At 40.0% G+C, this 19,014-nt stretch overlaps 2 protein-coding genes across 4 annotated transcripts; both read right to left on the bottom strand.

Annotated features, from left to right (window-relative positions):
* Positions 1–7,074: 7,074 nt before the first annotated feature.
* On the bottom strand, positions 7,075–14,116 carry tmed8 (transmembrane p24 trafficking protein 8). Of its 3 annotated transcripts, none has more exons than XM_080414376.1 (6): positions 13,816–14,116; positions 13,291–13,470; positions 11,496–11,595; positions 11,167–11,260; positions 8,726–9,016; positions 7,075–8,590 (listed from the first exon to the last, which is right to left on the bottom strand). In XM_080414376.1, the coding sequence occupies exons 2-6, from the start codon at positions 13,407–13,409 to the stop codon at positions 8,373–8,375; spliced, it is 822 nt and encodes a 273-aa protein (XP_080270502.1). In that variant the 5' UTR covers positions 13,410–13,470; positions 13,816–14,116; the 3' UTR covers positions 7,075–8,372. The 3 variants fall into 3 exon arrangements, with proteins under 3 accessions (XP_080270502.1, XP_080270500.1, XP_080270501.1); XM_080414374.1 differs by having other exon boundaries at positions 13,291–13,411; positions 13,816–14,115; XM_080414375.1 differs by having other exon boundaries at positions 13,291–14,116.
* Positions 14,117–14,506: 390 nt separating this feature from the next.
* On the bottom strand, positions 14,507–16,752 carry noxred1 (NADP-dependent oxidoreductase domain containing 1). The gene is made up of 5 exons (XM_080413839.1): positions 16,552–16,752; positions 16,277–16,457; positions 15,713–15,867; positions 14,911–15,109; positions 14,507–14,706 (listed from the first exon to the last, which is right to left on the bottom strand). The coding sequence occupies exons 1-5, from the start codon at positions 16,664–16,666 to the stop codon at positions 14,586–14,588; spliced, it is 771 nt and encodes a 256-aa protein (XP_080269965.1). The 5' UTR covers positions 16,667–16,752; the 3' UTR covers positions 14,507–14,585.
* Between the last annotated feature and the right edge of the window lie 2,262 nt (positions 16,753–19,014).

The raw sequence follows: 19,014 nt of genomic DNA, 5'->3' as shown, positions 1-19,014 counted from the left end.
AGAAACAAGGAACACAACAAGAAAACACAACAGTTATTGTTAAAAAAAAACATCTGTTGGAACATTTTTTTCTGCACCCAGATTTACTCTTTCATTGAGAGCAAACAGAGGGATGTTTAATGTCATCAAAATACAAATCCGTTATTGTCATATCGTATAGTCATTAAATAGAGTTGCATCTTCCATATCAGTGTGGCTCAGGAGATATACCAGGGATTCATAAGCTGAAGGTTAAAGGCGGTTACACACCGGCGAATATACGAATATACGCAAAATTCGGACTCGTTCCGAATAATTAAAAGACGCTTTTTTTGCTCCGCGAAACTGGTGTGGAAGCTTGCATTGACTTTATAAGGTTTTTAAAAAAAACGTATTATTCGCATGGAAAAAATCGCCCCGGTGTGTAAGGACCTTTAGAGTTTGAAACTCCTTAATATAGTTTTTCACTCTCAATCTAAAATCGAAGAGGTTGTTTAAGTATTGCATTCTTACGTGAGTTTTCCATGTTCGTGTGGCTCAAGGTATTATTCAGGGTTTTATAAATAAAAGGTTCAGGGATCAAACCTCATGAAGAACATTATCATCACTCTATCTAAATTCTAAAAGGGGGGTTAAATATTACATTCTCGGTTGCATCTTCAATGCCACTGTGGCTCAAATATTAAATCAGTGGTTTATAAACAGAAAGTTTAAGGGCCAAAACTCCAGAAGAAAAACATTCACCCTCCGTCTAAATTCTCGAAGGTGGGTGAAGTAATACATTCTCTACTGCATCTTCCATGCCACCTAGAATGTGAGATAAATCAGTGATTTATGAACCGTTGGTTAAAGGTTCAAAACTCCTAAAGAACTTTTTCACTCTCCATCTAAATTCTAAAAGGTGGGTTAAGTATCACATTCTTAGTTAATTATTGTCTCCGCCAGGCCGAAAGGCATGGCGAGAGAGTATGTTTTACCCCCTGTCCGTGTGTCCGTCCGTCCGTCCGTCCGTCCGTCCGTCCGTCCTTCTGTCTGTTACCAGCTAATCTCCGCTACCGTTGGCCCGGTTGCTGTGAAACTGCACACACACACTCCCTGGATGCCACAGCAGAACCTCTGCCCAAAATGTTTCACATGGGCCTGTTATAGCGCCACCAGGAGGCCGATTTGTGCAAAACACATTTTTGGATATTACTCCTACAGATTTTAGCTAAACATCACGCAAATCGGTACACAGTATCTCTATAGTCATGTGATCAAGACTGATCTGTCCGATATTTCATATTCCATCCTGATTGGCTAAGGTTGGCTTCCAAAGTTGGCAGGATTGGTCCGTTTTGAACAAAATGTCTCAAATCATGAACGCAGCGTGTGATTTCCGTGAAAATTTGCACGCACATTCCCACTAGGCCAAGGAAGAAATGCCACCCTTTTCACATTGGCCTGTTATAGCGCCACCAGCAGGTCTAATTTAGCAAAACACATTTTTGCAACAAAATGCCTCAAATCATGAATGCACGCTCATTCCCACTAGGCCGAGGAAGAAATGCCACCCTTTTCACATTGGCCTGTTATAGCGCCACCAGGAGGCCACAATAACCGACGTGACCTGGAGGAGACCTGTGCTCCGAGGAGCACTTTTTCTAGTTACATTCTCAATTCCACCTTCCATGCTAGCATGGCATGTGAGTCAGGAGTACAAACCATGGCTCAAATGATGAATCAAGGGTTTATAAACAGAACGTTTAAGGACCAAAACTCCAGAAGGAAAAAAATCACTCTCCGTCTAAATTCTCAAAGGTGGGTGAAGTATTACATTCTCAGTTAATCATTACATTCTCATTTGCATGTTGCATGCTAGCATGGCACATGCGTCAGGAGTACAAACCATGGCTGAAATGATAAATTAGGGGTTCATAATCTGAATATTCTGGGTTCAAAACTCCCGAAGAACATTTTTCACTTTCCATCTAAATTGTGAAAAGTGAGCTAAGTATTACATTCCCGTTCACATCTCCTATGCCAGTGTGGCTCAATAGATGAATCAGGGGTTTATAATCCAAAGGTCTGGGTTCAAAGCTTACAAAGAGCATTTTTCACTTTCCATCTAAATTGTGAAAGGTGTGATAAGTATTACATTCCCGATTGCTTCTTCCATGCTAACATGGCTCAAATGATAACTCAGGGGTTTAAAATCCGAGGGTTCTGGCTTCAAAGCTCCCAAAGAGCATTTTTCACTTTCCATCTAAATTGTGAAAGGTGAGTTAACTATTACATTCGCGATTATATCTCCTATGCCAGCGTGGCTCAATAGAAGAATCAAGGGTTTATAATCCAAAGATTCTGGGTTCAAAACTCCCAAAGAGCATTTTTCACTTTCCATCTAAATTGTAAAAGGTGAGTTAAGTATTACATTCCCAATTGCATCTTCTATGCCAGCGTGGCTCAATAGATGAATCAGCGGTTTATAAACCAAAGGTTCAGGGTTCAAACCTCAACTAATACAAAAGTCCACTCCAACAACTAATACAAAATATCTCAAACAACCAAAACAACAATCAATACAAAACTTCAAAGTGCCTCAATAAAAAAACATACAACAGTGGTCAAAGAAATAACAAATAAGTCGGCTATAATGCTAATAATGTTAATGCTATACAACACAAATTCCTTTGCTTAGTATGTAAATTTATTAAGCTCCTCCCCCTGGAGGTGGGCTTTACCCATGCTCCTCCCCCTCCTACCGGAGCTAAAAGAGGGCGTGAGGAGGGAGGCGGGCTGGTTCCACGCTCCTCGCCTTAAAAAGAGCAAAGATAGAGATTTACCAGGACCAAGATTCAAACCCCCAACCTTCCACCTGCGAGGCCTCTCCTTTTCTCTTGCGCCACCAGGCTTTTCACACTAAATAGAAACTCGAGGTAATATTTGAATTTTAAGGGAGAGGTGGCAGGTCAAAAGTTGAAAGTCTACAGCAAACACCTCTCCCCCTGACAGAATGACTGAATCTACTAGATTCACTGATGATCAGGGTTCATTATGACACAACTTTTTTGAGTTTTGTTAAAAAGTTTTGTTAAAAACCATCTGTTGAAAAAAAAACATGCAACAGATGGTTGGAGAGCAAACAGAGGGATGTTTAATGTTATCAAAACACATATTTGTTATTGTCATATCTTAAAGTCATTTATCAATTTCAGAAGACCAAAACTAGCAGTTTTAATCTAGACAAAATAAGAGCAATACACTTAAACACAGAATTGATTATGAATATAAAGACAAAGGCTAATTAACTAGTTGTTTATGAGTGAGTTAGTCTGCAGAATCTGTAGTGGATGTGTCTAAAGCAGTGGTTTTCAAAGTGGGGTCCAGGGGACCCTCATGGTTTCTTGAAGGGGTTCTGAATGTCCCCTTACATTTCTGTAACTCCAGAGAGTGTACAAAATGGAACCAAATGGACCCCTAATGGTCCATTTGTACACTCAGAGATATGGGGGTCATTGAAATTAAAATGTCTTAGAAGTAAGGAGTTGGATGATGGATGCAAACCAAAAGACAAACAAGCCAAAATGTGAGAGGGGAGAATGAGAGACTCCAAAAGTAATGAAGACTGCTGTCACTATGCGAGTCAGGAGGGAGTGCAGGACAGAAAGTCCAAGGCAGACTAGTTCAGATACAAGGAGTTTTCTTGTTTTTATTATGACAAAAACCAGGGAACACAAGGAGCACGAGAAAGACTATAGGAGGGCACTTGCAAGTTTCACTTGTAAAAGCACAAGAAGAAAGCCTACATACTGTACACCGAATCAAGGAGACCAGATACTCACAGACAACTACATACAACAAACAGACTGGCAGTGAAGGGCAATCAGAAACACATTGGAGACACAGGTGCTTATCTATGGACAATCAACACACGATTGGCTAGGGCTAAACAAGACACAGGTGAACAACATTTGCAAATTACATGGTGAGACAAGACAGGTAGCAGCAAACAGGAAACACTCAGACATCACTACAAAACAAAAGGTACACAAGTGTAAATTAAAACTAGAACTAGGAAGATATATTTCTAAAATATGTAAAGAAACACAACTGTATTGTAAAACACCAAGTATAACTAAGAAACAAGGAACACAACAAGAAAACACAACAGTTATTGTTAGAAAAAAACTGTTGGAGACACTACACTGTCTCTCTGTATTCTATGATCCTATAGTTTACTGAGACACTACACTGTCTCTCTGTATTCATTGATCCTATAGTTTACTGAGACACTACACTGTCTCTCTGTATTCTATGATCCTATAGTTTATTGAGACACTACACTCTATAGTTTACTGACTTACTTATCATTCATATATCTTCTATGACGTCGTCACGACGTCCCCCTGTAACCATCAAAAAGTCAGACCGTGTCGCAAAAAGACGCTGATGGGATTACTGAAAATGTATCAAGAAATAGTAGAATATATTCCTTCACTTCAATAAATCAAATATGATTGTTATTAACTAACTACCATAATGTAAAGCAGCCTAAAATAATTATGTCAACAAGGCAGGGATGTTAGCTGGTATTATTATTATTATTATTATTATTACAAGGAGTGGAGCAGTCCAAATGTCCCAGCCTGTATGTCCCAGCCGCCCCGCCCCCACCCCAGCCATAGCACAAAACAGATTTGGATTATTATTACAAAACTTCTCACTTCTAAAAATCATTTCTACTTTGGTACTCTCCCAACAGAAGTTGGCAAGACACACCATCTCCGGTTTAATTACTTCCCGTATCCCGTATCTGCGTAGTCTCGTGTCCGCATGAAGTGGGCGGACTCCTTTTTAGGAGACCGGAAGCAGGTTGGCATCCGCCCACTTCACGCAGACGCGAGACTACGCAGATACAGGAAGTATACCGGAGATGGTGTGTCTTGCCGATTTTTGTTGCGCGAGTCTTGTTTTTTTTTCAAAGAAAAGTACCAAGTACCAAAGTAGAAATGATTTTTAGAAGTGAGAAGTTTTGTATAATAATAATCCAAATCTACAAAGTAACTAGTAACTAAGTTTTCAAACAATTGTAGTGGAGTAAAAGCACAATATTTGCCTCTGAGATGTAGTGAAGTAGAAGTGAAAGTACTGGAAACTGTAAATGCTCAGGTAAAGTGAACATACCTCAAAATTGTACTTATGTGCAGTACTTGAGTAAATGTACTTAATTACTTTACACCACTGGTTATGGATTATGGGTGTGTGCGTGCGTGCTCAAACACGGATACCCGAGAGGGCGACATTGAATTCTACGAAAGAGCTCGGGGATTGGCATCATCATTGAGGTTTCGAGGCCTATCAGGCTCGAAGCCTCTTTGAAACTGCCCCTTTTCTTCCGCCGTTTTTGCAGTTCTGGCCCAACCGTGTGGTCACTTTTTACGAAACTCGGCAATATGGTAGAGGGCTATGCCAAACGGCCAAGGCCCGAAACTCACAACCATCGGCCACAGGGTGGCGCTGTATTATATATATTATAAACCGCTTATTGCTTGCTTGCAGCTATTATTCACTTGGAATTTCTTCATGTAAAACTTTAGCTGGGAAGAGTTCTTATAGACATAACCCCCCACCATTAACTATCAGGAAACAGGGGAGGAACAGAGTCCCCCTGATGGTCATCCATGTACTAGCCCTGAAACATGACTGTCATACCATGACAGTCATGGTGCCGAGTCCCCCTGGTCTAAAGTTGTGTTCGATTTTTTCACATTGCCATCTCTCACATAAACATAAACGTTCAGATTTCAAATATAAAGTGCTTACCACCGAGCCACGGATGTTACAAGGCGATGCGGACCGCGATGAGTACCCGTATCTCCCGTATTGTTCAATAAAAAGCATTTTAATCCCATCGCCGTCCATTTTCTTTTTTTGTTTTTTTTTGTTTTGTAATGTATCAGAGTGCAATACACCTCCCAACCATTAGTGTCGCATGGTTGAAACAATGGGAGACAATTTGGAGAAAATGGACGGCGATGGGATTAAAATGCTTTTTATTGAACAATACGGGAGATACGGGTACTCATCGCGGTCCACATCGCCTTGTAACATCCGTGGCTCGGTGGTAAGCACTTTATATTTGAAATCTGAACGTTTATGTTTATGTGAGCGATGGCAATCTGAAAAAATCGAACAAAACTTTAGACCAGGGGGACAGGGCACCATGACGCTTGTATACAAGCGTCATGTGAACCATGGCTATCCATGTACATTGATGGCACCAACGCACCTTTGGGCCTTCAGCAGGTGTCTTTCAGTAGTTTTGACTTGATTTTTTGTATTTTGTCCTTGAAAATGTCAAAGTACAACAACATTGAAATATGGGATTGGGACGACCTTATCATCAGACCACTACACCATCTCTCAGTCACTCAAGGCAGATGTCTCTTGTATATTTGAAGCGTTCTCTTTTTTATGTTAGCCTTCAGTTAGGTAAAGTTGAAAAACAAAGAACTAAGGACTGGAGTATTTCAATTTTACGAAGCCTAACATACAAACGAACACTTCAAAACTACTAAGAGACATGAACATGGAATCTCTGTGTTGAGTCTGATGATTAGACCACTACATCATCACCCAGTCTCTTTGGGTCCAAACGGACCGAGTCTCCTTCACAACAAAATGTTTTAGAACCACAGATTCCATGTAGAGCTGTAGGCGAATGGTTAGTGTCACTGCCTGGTGAGCCGAAGGGTACAGGTTTAATGCTCGACCACTGCAGTTGGCCACAGTCCGTCGCTTCCCTGAAAGACCATAGCAATCAGAAATCCAGAATATAGAGTTAAGAAGAGGGGGTGATTAAACCAAAAATGATTATTTAACGAAGGGGCGGTGATTTAACCAAACATGATTCTTTAACACCTTTCAAATAACCCATTATGCACAGAGCTGAGAAGCATACATCTGGATACAGTGTCTTCATATACATTCACATTCAGATTGAAGTAATGTTTAAAGATACGTTTTTTTCCATCCATAAACGGAGAAGTATAACTGTATCCACATAATTTATCCTTCAGATTCAGCATAAAAAAAAAACATAAATACCATAAGTAACTCTCAGAAAACTACACAATATTTTCCTCTTTATTATGGAAAAAAAATCAGGACAAATATGTAACATATTTAAACAATACAGTACAGCAGACATGGGAAGCATTGAATCAGTTGTTTATATTGTACACAACATTAGCAGCAAAAGCCTTGGAAATCAGCAAGAAATCTTTGGAAACATGCACACCACAAGTGAGTTAATGAGGTAAAAGCATTGATTTTGTAAATCAGACCAACAAGGATGATTGGATATAATTAGGACTAGACATTACAAAAATATGTCCAATACAAAGGGGATATACAAATGCAGTGACTTTCATTTACATTTGTGGATAAAAACCATTTCGAGGAAATAATCTGAAAGACATCCTGTGGCTGAATTGTGGTTGAGATCAGATCCCTCGCTCAAAACCAACAAGCTATGCGGGGGCAAGTCAAATGTAAATATTGAATCTATATTACATAATACCAGCTTCACGTGATAAGGGATGGCTTTTATTTGTGTCATAAAAGACAGGTTGTGAACCATTCTGGACAACCTGTAAAACTTCCTCCAACACATTCAACGTCCTTACAGACTTTTATCTTGTGTCTTAACAATGTCCACAATGAAAGTACATAGATAAAACATTAGCCTTGCTGTGCACACTATTTGTCAAATTATTAACAAACATGGTCAGATTTCACAAAGACTTTAGAAAACAATCAGCCAGAATGCGGTTGCATAAATACAAATAACAAGAACAAAATGAACTTAAGAATCATAAAAAAGGGGAACATACAGGAAACAAAAACAATCCCATTTCGTTAGCACTTCTGATTAAGTACACAGTCAAATCCTGAGGGTTAATTTAATTATGTAAGTTAGATGAACACTCAGGACTTTAGAACAATACATCTGACCCATACAAAGCACATGTCAGGGGTTCCCTGATCTCTGCTTCCATAAAATAATAAAATAAAAATGTTATGGCTTATGACAATATATAATTCACTTTATCTAACTGCACAGTAAATACATGGATACATGGCACATACAGTATATGAAATGCTTCAGAAAATATCTATCAGTAAGACACTGAGGGACATGTTGCGTTCAAAATGCTCTGACCGTATAAATTTAACATGTGGCCCCTGGGGCGATACAAGCTGATAGTGGTAAAAAATAGATGTGCCTATTGCTAACCATTACATAATATTCTATCTCTTTTACCATGTGTGGAATCAAAAAATAGTTCATAGTTCTTGGAATAATAGTTCTTGTGTATCATACATTCACAGACAACAGGGAATAGGATTCAGGCACTATAATATACTCTGTAGTACAGTGTTTTATTTCTCCAAAGTGAGTAAGAGTTATCAAACTTCAGGAGGTAAGTGCCTTCACCTGGGAATTCATGACTGCCGCCGTGCACAGACAAGTGGCTGTCTTGGCGGTAGACGGGCAAGATTTCACCGAGGTTGGAGTTGGACACTGCTTTGGAGCCTTTCTCAACATCTCCGCTACTGATGGGTCCTGCAGCACAAAGCACGTACCACAAATTCAAGAAAACTATCAAATATACCAGGCAGAGACACATATCTACACAATTTACCAGAATCAACTGTTAACCACTTAAGCCCGATACCATTGTTTAGGGCACGCACTGACCTTCAAGGTCATCCTCATCTTCGTCATCGCTCGATTCGCTGATGTGGACTGTGATAGACCTGCTGGTGACAGGAGTCCAGTCAAAATATACGCCGAAGCCGATGTCATAACCATCTGTAGCAAACTCCCAGCAAACCTGTTTGCCCTCAGGGACGGTAGGAACGTGCACCGTCATGATGTCCCCTCTGTATATCGTCACCACGCTGTCCTTCTCCAGTCGAAGCTTGGCCTTCAGTTCCTTTATTGCTTCAGATGTCCATGTTGATGGAGGCTTCAATGGTGGCATTTGGCCTGGAGTTGAAGCGAAGAACACAATAAAACTTGTATATACTTAGGTGCTTTAAAAAAGGTAGGTTAATTGATATTCTTTTGTTAAAATAAGTATTAAATAGCTCTATATTCTGATGGCCCGCATTGATATAGACTATAGAGTGTTTGTTCAGTAACGGGAGTCTCCCTGTCTACTCTTTAGTAAACAGAAATTGCATTGTCAGGTCAGGATACCAATTTTATCCAATCAGGAGAGAGAACTTGCACAGGATCCAGATTAAACAAGTGAAAGTGGTGACACAAAGAAACGAGCAGACAAAATTGGAACTGGAATAGTATTAGTAGAATTGAAGCTGATAGCGGTGGAGAGACGGGGAGACACCTGTTAATGAACATACACCCTATACAATTAGTACTATCAGAATATAGAGCTTTAACCTTTTAACAAAACATTTGTAGCTGTCAGGCTGCATTAGAGCCTATATGTGGTATGCGCCCCAACACTTTGTTTTAACCCAAAAATATCACTTACAGTACCTTTAAGCAAGTATCATCAAAAGAGAAATATGAGTGTGTGAGAAAAATGACTGATATTGCATTTTGATACCGTCCACTTTTTAATTAAATTAATATACTTCCCTCAGGGAGGCTGTGGGAGAATTATAGCAGAATTATTCTTTATTTTGTTGTGTTGTTCACATTTGGCCTTATGATATGTTTTGACCATCTGAATATCATAGGGTCAACTGAAGACGCCATGGCACAGGCCTGGAATTTATTGATTTCAGTACAACTTAGTCCTATATGTTATATAGCTCTGCTCTGCTCCCAATGTTGCCATGTCTGCTTATTATAAGTGGCTTTGGGCTTGTTTTTCTGTAAAGTCGCTCGTAAATATTGGTAGCGGGTTGCGTTTTTTGGGGCTTGCTTCCTAAATGTTCTTTAAACCAGTGGTTCTCAAACATTTTCATGTCAAGGACCCCAAAATGTATATGCATTTGTCCACAGACACCCCCATCTGAAAATGTTTGTGCCAGGGACCCCCGTACCAGATTTGTGTTAAAATGTTTAAGAAAATATTTTTAAAAAATCAAGATTTGTTTTGAAAACAGCAGATCTACAAGCTCACAACGATCGGTTATTTTCAAATAGCCAATGTATATAAGTTTAGTGCTCATAGTCACTTATTTTGGGCTTGTTCATAGACCCGGCTGCTTATTTCTCTCACAAAATCTGCCAACAGTGTCTGCTCGCTACTTGACCACCGACCTGAGTGTACGTCTCCCATGAACTCATGTAATAAACGTATATCTTATAGTGCGAAGTGTCTCAGACTCCATAGCGCTTCAACAAATCCAGGCGCTATGGAGCTCCTAGAGCCACAAAAGATTCTTTCATACCTTCCTTTCCTTAATGAAGTCCTAATTCCACTCTACCACATGGCTCAACTGCAAATGTGATTAACTGTTTTATCTATTAATTGATGTTATTGTTGTAACTTGTAAAGCCGAAGACCACAATTCTACTTCTGTGGAGGACAAAGCTCTACTCTAATCTATTCATTGTAATTAATGATTGAAACATCTGAATCCACACTAGGGTTACTACAGTAAATCAAACTTATGTATTTAATTGATTATAAAAAAGAAGACATTTTAATTTAAAAAAATTAAATAGCAAGCTCATGTGTTGCATCGCGACCACTGAAATAGGGCTTAAGTGATTAATCAGACTAATAGATTTAATTGATTATCCAAAAAATCTAGCCTGGTCTCAACCTAATGCAGAGAGTGTCTATAGGGGCAGGACTTCCGTCGTATGTGTTTCCCTCGGAAACCATCTTTTTGACCAATCACAACACTTATTTCATTCATGGAAAATGTAAAGCCTCAAGCCTTGTCAAGCCTCAACGTAATTTCCTTGGGCGGTACTTCCGCCAAATTCCAGTACGTCCGTTTGGACACTCATCCGGCGAGGTCTTGCCCAGCGTGAAAAAAATCTATTCAAAAGTTTTTCAAGTTGGCTCGCTTCTCAAATATTCAATTAATCAAAAAAGTGTTGGATAGAATTACTCTACCTCCTCTATTCATCATGATTAATGTTTCTAAACATCTGAATCCAAAGCGTAGATGTGAGAATATAATTGGGTGTAATACCCCGTAGATTCTCACCTTTCATCTCATCAGAGAGCTGGCCGTTCCCAGCAGTGCTGTTCCCCTCTGTGTCTCCCTCTAGGGCCTGCTCAGCAGGCGTCTCCTGATTACCCTGAAAACACACATAAACACACAAGACATTCTGTCCAACTGTACTTAGACCGCTTTTGTCCAAATCTCTTCACCAAAAATAGCTGATCTACAAGCTCACAACGCGATGCATTGTGAGCTTGTGGATCAGCTATTTTTTGCTCATGTTCCCCCCGGAATAGGCACGCTGGGATTCAAGTGGTTACAAACTCTAATGCGCTGCTCATCACCTGACACACATAAACAGCTGTACCCACCCCCTCGACGTGTTGTTTAGAATCCGTAGTGTCTTTAGTTTCATGGTCCATATTGGGCTGGCTGACGGAACTGCTTTGTGAAAGGTCTGTATTCTGGAGTCTGTAACAGAGACAATAGATAGAAATAAACAAATAAGAAAATTGCTACCATCTAATGCGCACAGCAGTTACTCCACTAGCCTTGGATCATGACTATCATAGATGTATTTTATCGGTAACAAGAAGAGTGGGCACTAAGGAAGAGTGGGCACCTCGATGTAAAATTGGCTATTTGGTCCAAAATGTTTTTTTTGTGAATTGCTACAAATTGCTACAAAACGTGTAAATCCAATAAACAAAGACATAAACAAGAAGTTGAAGGGTAAATTTAAGTAATCATGTGTACTGTCACCATGACTGTCATACCATGACAGTCATGGTGCCGAGAGTCCCTGGTTTATAGTGGTGTTCGATTTTTTTTACATTGCCAACTCACACATACATAAACGTTCAGATTTCAAATATAAAGTGCTTACCCCCGAGCCACGGATGTTACAAGGCGATCCGGACCGCGATAAGTACCCGTATCTCCCGTATTGTTCAATAAAAAGCATTTTAATCCGATCGCCGGCCATTTTCTCCAAATTTTCTGATACTTTCAACCATGCGACACTAATGGTTGGGAGGTGTATTGCACTCTGATACATAACAAAAAGGGGGAAAAAATAAAAAATAAAATGGCCGGCGATGGGATTAAAATGCTTTTTATTGAACAATACGGGAGATACGGGTACTTATCGCGGTCCGGATCGCCTTGTAACATCCGTGGCTCGGGGGTAAGCACTTTATATTTGAAAACTGAACGTTTATGTACATGTGAGAGTTGGCAATGTAAAAAAATCGAACACCACTATAAACCAGGGACTCTCGGCCCCATGTCGCTTGTATACAAGCGTGATGTGAACCATGGCTAGTGTACTTTACATTACTAAAGACCATTTTTCAAATATTTAATTTTTTAACATCTTACACAAAATATCACAGTTTACATCGAGGTGCCCACTTTTCCTAAGTGCCCACTCTTCTTGTAATGTATCCATTTTTATCGAGTCTGACTTTTACTTTCGTATCTATGATAGTCTTGGTCTCTACCCCCCTAATAGTCACTGGACATCCGTGCGCAAAGCCCGTACTTCTCCGTACATGTACAAACAAAACATACAAAGTAATGACCCTGTGGCCACGGATGTTAACTCGAGATTCGGAACCTGTGTGGACTGTATTTTAGTCCGTATTATTCAATAGATATGTGTTTTAATCCCGTCTGTGTCGGATTCTGTCGTTAGTTCCCTGTATTCCTCAATGGGTGATAGTGGCGGGGCGCATCAGGTGAAAGCCGGTATTACCCTCGATGTAAACAGGATGTAAACGAGGAAATAAAATGGCGTTCAGGCACAGACGGGATTAAAACACATATCTATTGAAAAATACGGACTAATACAGTGCACACAGGTTCCTAATGTCAAGTTAGCATCCATGGCCACAGGGTCAGCACTTTATATGTTTGTTTTTGTACACGCACGGAGAAGTACGGGCTTTGCGCGCGGATGTTCAGTGACTATTAGGGGGGTAGAGACCAAGACTATCATAGATACGAAAGCAAAAGTCAGACTCGATCAAATACATCATATGATAGTCTCGATCCAAGGCTATTATATTACACAGTATGCTAAAAAAAAAGAAAAAACAAGAACTAATATTTTTTGTTCCAAATAACATCTCAGGTTGGGTTATTGAAGCAGCAGCAACAGGTTACCTGTCTAGCAGCCTGTCCTCGCCGTACGTGGTGGATGTAATTCCGGGAAAAGAGGAAACCGAGAGGGATGACAACCTGGACTGCAGCTCAGATGATGTGGCTTCTTCTAACCCCTCCATCGCTACGAAGAAGACAAGATAACAGCCCTGTCTCTAAGCGAGAAGTACATGAATCCCCGCCCTTCTCCACGAGAGAGAGAGGGAGAGAGATAGGTGACAGACAGAGATGAATGACAGACAGACAGACCGATGACAGAGAGAGAGATGACAGACAGACTCTCTACCTCTAAAAGCCCAAGTCCATCCCAGCACTACATCGCAGTCTTCCTGATTGACTCGACAAACTGTAAATGACTTGTTGTGTCACACATGAGCACTGCCACTGGTCGTACAGTAGGCTACACTTCACTACACTACTCAGGATGTCCATAAGCTTCACCGTCGGGAGGAAGCTGTCGTTTTTAGCTACCATAGCTTGACAACAGTGGAAACAAAAACTACCACAACAAGTTGGCGACCAACTCACCACGTGTAATAACGTTGATAGACGAGACGATGTGTGTAGGTACTAGATTATAGGAAGTCTAAAATGACTGCAATCGTGCGACGTGCCTGTTCCCTGCCTGAGTCCGCTGCTGCTGCTTTGCAGGAAAAAGAAAACACTCTGACCCGATTCTCACACTTCCGTTCTTTCTCGAATGCTGACGAAATTCCACGAATCTGTGCAGCTGGAATGGATAATGACTCGGTGGTGGTAGGGCATTTCAGCCATAAATGTGCCCTTTGTACATCGAACTAAATTGAGACCGCCGTGTTTAAACCCCAGCAGACATGTATCACGACGGTCAATGTTGTTTTGTTGTTATTAAACGAGAATAGATTTGTATACCGTGGTAATTTTGAGGGACCCTGTCAGTACAGCCCCACGGCCTCGAGATGGCGTTGTTGACTGTTGACTTAAGTTCTCCCAATGTATGCATATTTTCCATTGAAACACATTTTCAAATAACCACTTAGCAGCAAAGTACCTTTTATTTTAAATTGATTTAAAAATAAAACCCATTATCTTAAATGGTATAATATTGTATAAGATACTATATACTTTAATGTGTAGCGTAGCGCAGTGCAGCAGAGTGGCTCAGAGCCTCTGCCTGATGACCAAAAGCATAATATCTCCCCTAGCCAGGGGGGATTCCCATTGTGGATAAGAGGTTTGGCTTTAGTGTCCCTTCCTGAGCGGGATACCAGGGTTCGAATCCCGAGCGTTACATATGTAATAGGAGTTTCCTCCATCAATCACTTTAGTGATTTGTACGCTGCAGAGAAACTGTCCTGTATACATTTTCTTCTTGATACAAAGAGTGTCAATGGGGTCTCCTTTGTCTGGGCGTCAGCCAAATTAATCCAGGGGAAAGGCCTTTATAAAAAGAAGAGAAGAAAATGATATACTTTTGTAATGAGAACATCAGTAAGCAATGATTAATTTATCTAGCCTTGAATGAGCTTGAGCTAGTTTCTGCTCTGTACAATCTAACAATAAAGCAGTACAATTCAAACACTTGATAAAAAGTTGATGAAAAAAATAAATAATAATAATCTTGCTTTAATCCTCTGTACTTACTCAGCTGAGGCTAAAGACAGTGCACAAGATGAATTGACAAAACTCTGTGCAAGGAATTCCTCAGTATGTGGTCCTTTTAGTAGAAAGAGGTTATTGATCAGAAGGAGAGCCTCAGTGGATCCCAGATTAACAGATGTACAGATATTCAGGAGGGCATACAATACCCCACACACCCATTCCACACCCAGAGAAAGGTCACCTAAATGGAATTAAAATATCAGGCTTGTTAAACTGTTACCAGTGTTATGTGAATTCAAATACTGTATTTGTTGTTCCTTGGCTCAGTGGTGTCTGTCTGTCTGTCTGTCTGTCTGTGTGCATTCAGTGCTCTTTTTAGTCCATTCAGAATCCTGAATGGACTAAAAACTTGAAACTACAAGTGCCCAACCACTTACCAAGGTAAAAACAGAAACAGAAGGGCAGAAATGTGCAAGGCAGGGCTTGCTTAGTTATTAGTATGTTGTGAAAGTGATACATTTCAAGTTGCATTATTGTTAGAATAAATTATTTATCTGTGGTTTTACCTAGTCAAATTTGGTCAAACGTTTTTATCAAGTCGCAAGTAAATATAGTATCACAGTAAAGGAGTCCATGTCAAGTCTCAAATTCAGATTTGAAGTTTAAATTTCAAGTCTACAGCTCTGCCATGTCATTGAAACATATGTGAATTCAGTGTTGAATGGTATAGCCCCTCTGGCTCATTATCGTACACTTAATGAAATGACAAATAGAAATACTAAGACCTTCCTCTAAAGACAGCATTGTGTGTGATGTTGAGCTGCAATCATAGAAAACAACATACCACTCATTGCAAGAGGACAGGATGCTTCTAACAACATAGGGTCATTCAAAGCCATGGGCAAAGGACATTGGGTCAGCCACAACTCTGCACAGTCAGAAGCAACAAATTCATATTGTGGTTTGAGGATGAAATTGTGTCCAAGAAGCTGTGCTAATCTGAAACAGAGGAAGAGAAGAGAGCATAGAAATGATTCAATAGCATGCATACACAGTATAATCTGCAGTGTTTGTCCATTTGTGACTCAGAGACTGTACAAATGTAACCAAATGGACCCATAAAGGTTCATTTTGTTAAATTTGTACTGTAACGTGATGACCAAAAATATGAGCAGACAAACTTTGAACTGGAATAATAAATAAACTATATATTAAAACAATATTTTCTGTTTACTAAAGAGCTGGGGAGACCATTGAACAAACACTCTATAGCAATGATTATTGTCAGAATATAACAACACAACACAAGATTGTGTGTGTGTTGTTTATCAAAAACATATCACTTACATCCCTTTTAAATGAAAACTGTAGATTTTACTTTGTATGTGCGGGTGATTATGTCTGATACCTTTTAACGGGAATGGCAGAGATGTAACTGTACACAAGGCAGTGCTTGGACAGGTGAGAGGCCAGTTCTGCACATATTTTAGGGATGTGAGAGGGCAGACAACATAGGAATAGAACATCTGCCCACGCTGCCAGCCTGCGGTTGTCAAAGTAACATTCAATTCCCTTCTGTGCAAATTGTGCTGAAATGATAACACAAAGACAATAACAAACGATAAACTCTGAAAAGGTCTGTAGTTCTGTATACAGAATGGTTCGACCAGAAATAAGGTCTACCTGATGTTTCAGGTCTTCTAGTGGAGATCTGGATGTGTGAGGGTTTTATCCCAGTCCTTTCAAGCAGCATCAGGGTGAGTTGCTTCCCAATGTGTCCCATTCCTAATATACCCATGGACAGACCACTTCCTTCTTCTGATGTCAGTGAATTACCTTTTGCAATATGCCTTTGAATGTTCCCCCTAAATGTATGCACATGGAGTTAACAATAGGTTGACATTGTTAAAAATATCTGCAATGACATGAGTGACTTTGGTGGAAAGTAATTAAGACTATGATGTATGAAATGTGCTATATAAATCAACTTTGATTGACTGATTGATTGTACAAAATGTATACTTCTAATGTATTATTATAAATTATAATTAATTATTACAGGTTAGGTACACAGCAGGCAGCAAACAGTAGGCTATTTCAAATCAGACCGACGTTTACCAGCTGCAACATTAACACATACTACTAGCCTAATTAGTAATTACATTCCAAAATTTGGGAAATGGACCATTCTGCTTAATGAGTATCTACTATTATGTTTGATACTGACTGTAAGTATATTTTGATGTCAATACTTTTGTACTTTAACTCAAGTAAACATTTTAATGCAGGATTTATAGCCTACTTCTAACAAAGTAATTCAATATAGGCCTACATCCTTTGTGTGGCGAATCTGGCGATACTTAAAATAAATAATCTGAGCAGGACTACTTCTTCCAACATTAGCAATGAGTTACTTGCCATGGTTACTTGACAAAAATAGCTGCCTGCAATGGCCCGTGAGATGAGTGACTTACTTACTTCAATGAGTGAACAAGTTTGCATAAAAAAACACCGTGCGCGCACCCACAAACTGTCAGGCTCGCCGAGCGTGCACGAAGATGTAGAAGTTCTTTCTCATGTTTCTCAAGTCCACATTCAAAGGCGAGTGTTTTCAGATTAACTGTTAAATCCATTATTCACTTAAAAGTTATGATTGTAGCTAGATTTGAAATATGAGAACTCGATTTCAACAATAAAATAACAACACTAGTTTATATGGTAACGATCAATGAGGTAAACGACTGTACAGCAATAAGATCCGGTTTTAAGTTTTCAAAATAAAAGCTTTACAAGGCAAACTTCTTGTAAGGTTTAACCAAATCATGTTGATCAGATCTACAAGCTCACAACGCGGTGTGAGCTTGTAGTTCGGCAGTTTTTTGGCACTGCGGCACCACTTCAGAATCACTTTGTCAATTTCCCTATGTTCTTACATAAATTACATGAAGAATATGCAGTGAAACATGAAACATCAAACCATCTAAACAAATATAAAAAGACCAAAACTAACACACACACACACACACACACACACACACAAATAAATGATGTAACATGCAATTCATAATTCATCTATAAGTTACCAGCACAGCACATATAAGTAAAGTGCCATGGTGCAATCCTTTAAAAAAAGTTACGGGGAGTTTAGTAGTTTAGTAAGTGCTGTTGTGCATTTCAAAAACGTAATTACAGTACATCATGTCCAGTCAAGTAGGCCTACAGTATCCAATCCGTCTAGGTCAGTTGGTTCTACAGTCCTCACTGTACTCGGGAAGAAGCTGTTCCGCATCCTGCTCATTCTGGCATTAATGCCATTGATCCTGTACCTCTTCCCCGTGGGTAGGAGGGCGAACAGGCCATGGGAAGGGTGATGGAGGTCCCTTATGATGCTGGTGGCTCTTTGGGCAGGGCACAGCGTCCTGTATAGCTCCAACAAGGAGGGAACAGAGGCACCTCACAGCTGTCTTCACCACTCGGTTCAGCTGATGTTTCTCTTGTGCCTTGCAGCTGCCAAACCAGGAAGTGAAACCGTAGGTTAGGATGGACTCAATGGTGCCTGCCTTTTTGAGCCTCTGGAAGGGGTGTAGCCTCTGCTGGGCCTTCTTAATGATGACCATGGTGTTGGCGGTGGAGGTCAGGTCGTCCGCCAGATGAACCCCCAACAGAGTGAACAGCAGGGGGCTCAAGACACAGCCCTGGGGCGATCCTGTGCTCACTGAGATGGTTCTCGATGTTTGACTGTCCACTCGGACTCTCTGTTGCCTGAGACAGGAAGTTGAGGATCCAGGTGCAGGTGCCATAGTCCACATTCAGCAACCACAGCTTTTCCACCAACTGTAACTTACTGGAATCTACTGCTTTTGATAATATCAATGTTAAGTCAGCTTGTTTCAAACTACAGTATGTGGGGGAAAAAAATCTGCAGTTAAGGTCTTTCTTTTACCAACACTTTCTAAAATCAGGTTCAAGTCAGAAAAAATGGGTAGGCCTAATTAGTTTGTTTTCAGCACAGAAAGCTGACAAATGGCCCAATATTTGTCAATTAATAAAATATCCAATTTGTCATATTGTAAATTAGACAAGTGGTTTGCTACATTATACAAGTTTAGCAACCTGGCATATTATAGAAAGGCAAGGGTAAAAAGA

The sequence above is a fragment of the Gymnoscopelus braueri genome (assembly GCF_963280865.1).
Source record: "Gymnoscopelus braueri genome assembly, chromosome: 19".
NCBI classification, from domain to species: Eukaryota; Metazoa; Chordata; class Actinopteri; order Myctophiformes; family Myctophidae; genus Gymnoscopelus; species Gymnoscopelus braueri.
The sequence above is the reverse complement of the archived record's forward strand: the minus strand, read 5'-3'. Positions and strand labels throughout refer to the sequence as shown.

What these genes read in the sequence shown, in the direction of transcription:
- tmed8 (XM_080414375.1), bottom strand. Translation starts at nt 13,409, where the DNA reads ATGGAGGGGTTAGAAGAAGCCACATCATCTGAGCTGCAGTCCAGGTTG. An exon ending in GAGGACAGGCTGCTAGACAG is followed by an intron (nt 11,596 to 13,290) that starts GTAACCTGTTGC and finishes TCTCTGTTACAG; the next exon opens with ACTCCAGAATACAGACCTTT. An exon ending in GCTCTCTGATGAGATGAAAG is followed by an intron (nt 9,017 to 11,166) that starts GTGAGAATCTAC and finishes CTTCAACTCCAG; the next exon opens with GCCAAATGCCACCATTGAAG.
- noxred1 (XM_080413839.1), bottom strand. Translation starts at nt 16,666, where the DNA reads ATGGGTATATTAGGAATGGGACACATTGGGAAGCAACTCACCCTGATG. An exon ending in TCTGCCATTCCCGTTAAAAG is followed by an intron (nt 15,868 to 16,276) that starts GTATCAGACATA and finishes CCTCTGTTTCAG; the next exon opens with ATTAGCACAGCTTCTTGGAC. An exon ending in CTGTCCTCTTGCAATGAGTG is followed by an intron (nt 15,110 to 15,712) that starts GTATGTTGTTTT and finishes AATTCCATTTAG; the next exon opens with GTGACCTTTCTCTGGGTGTG.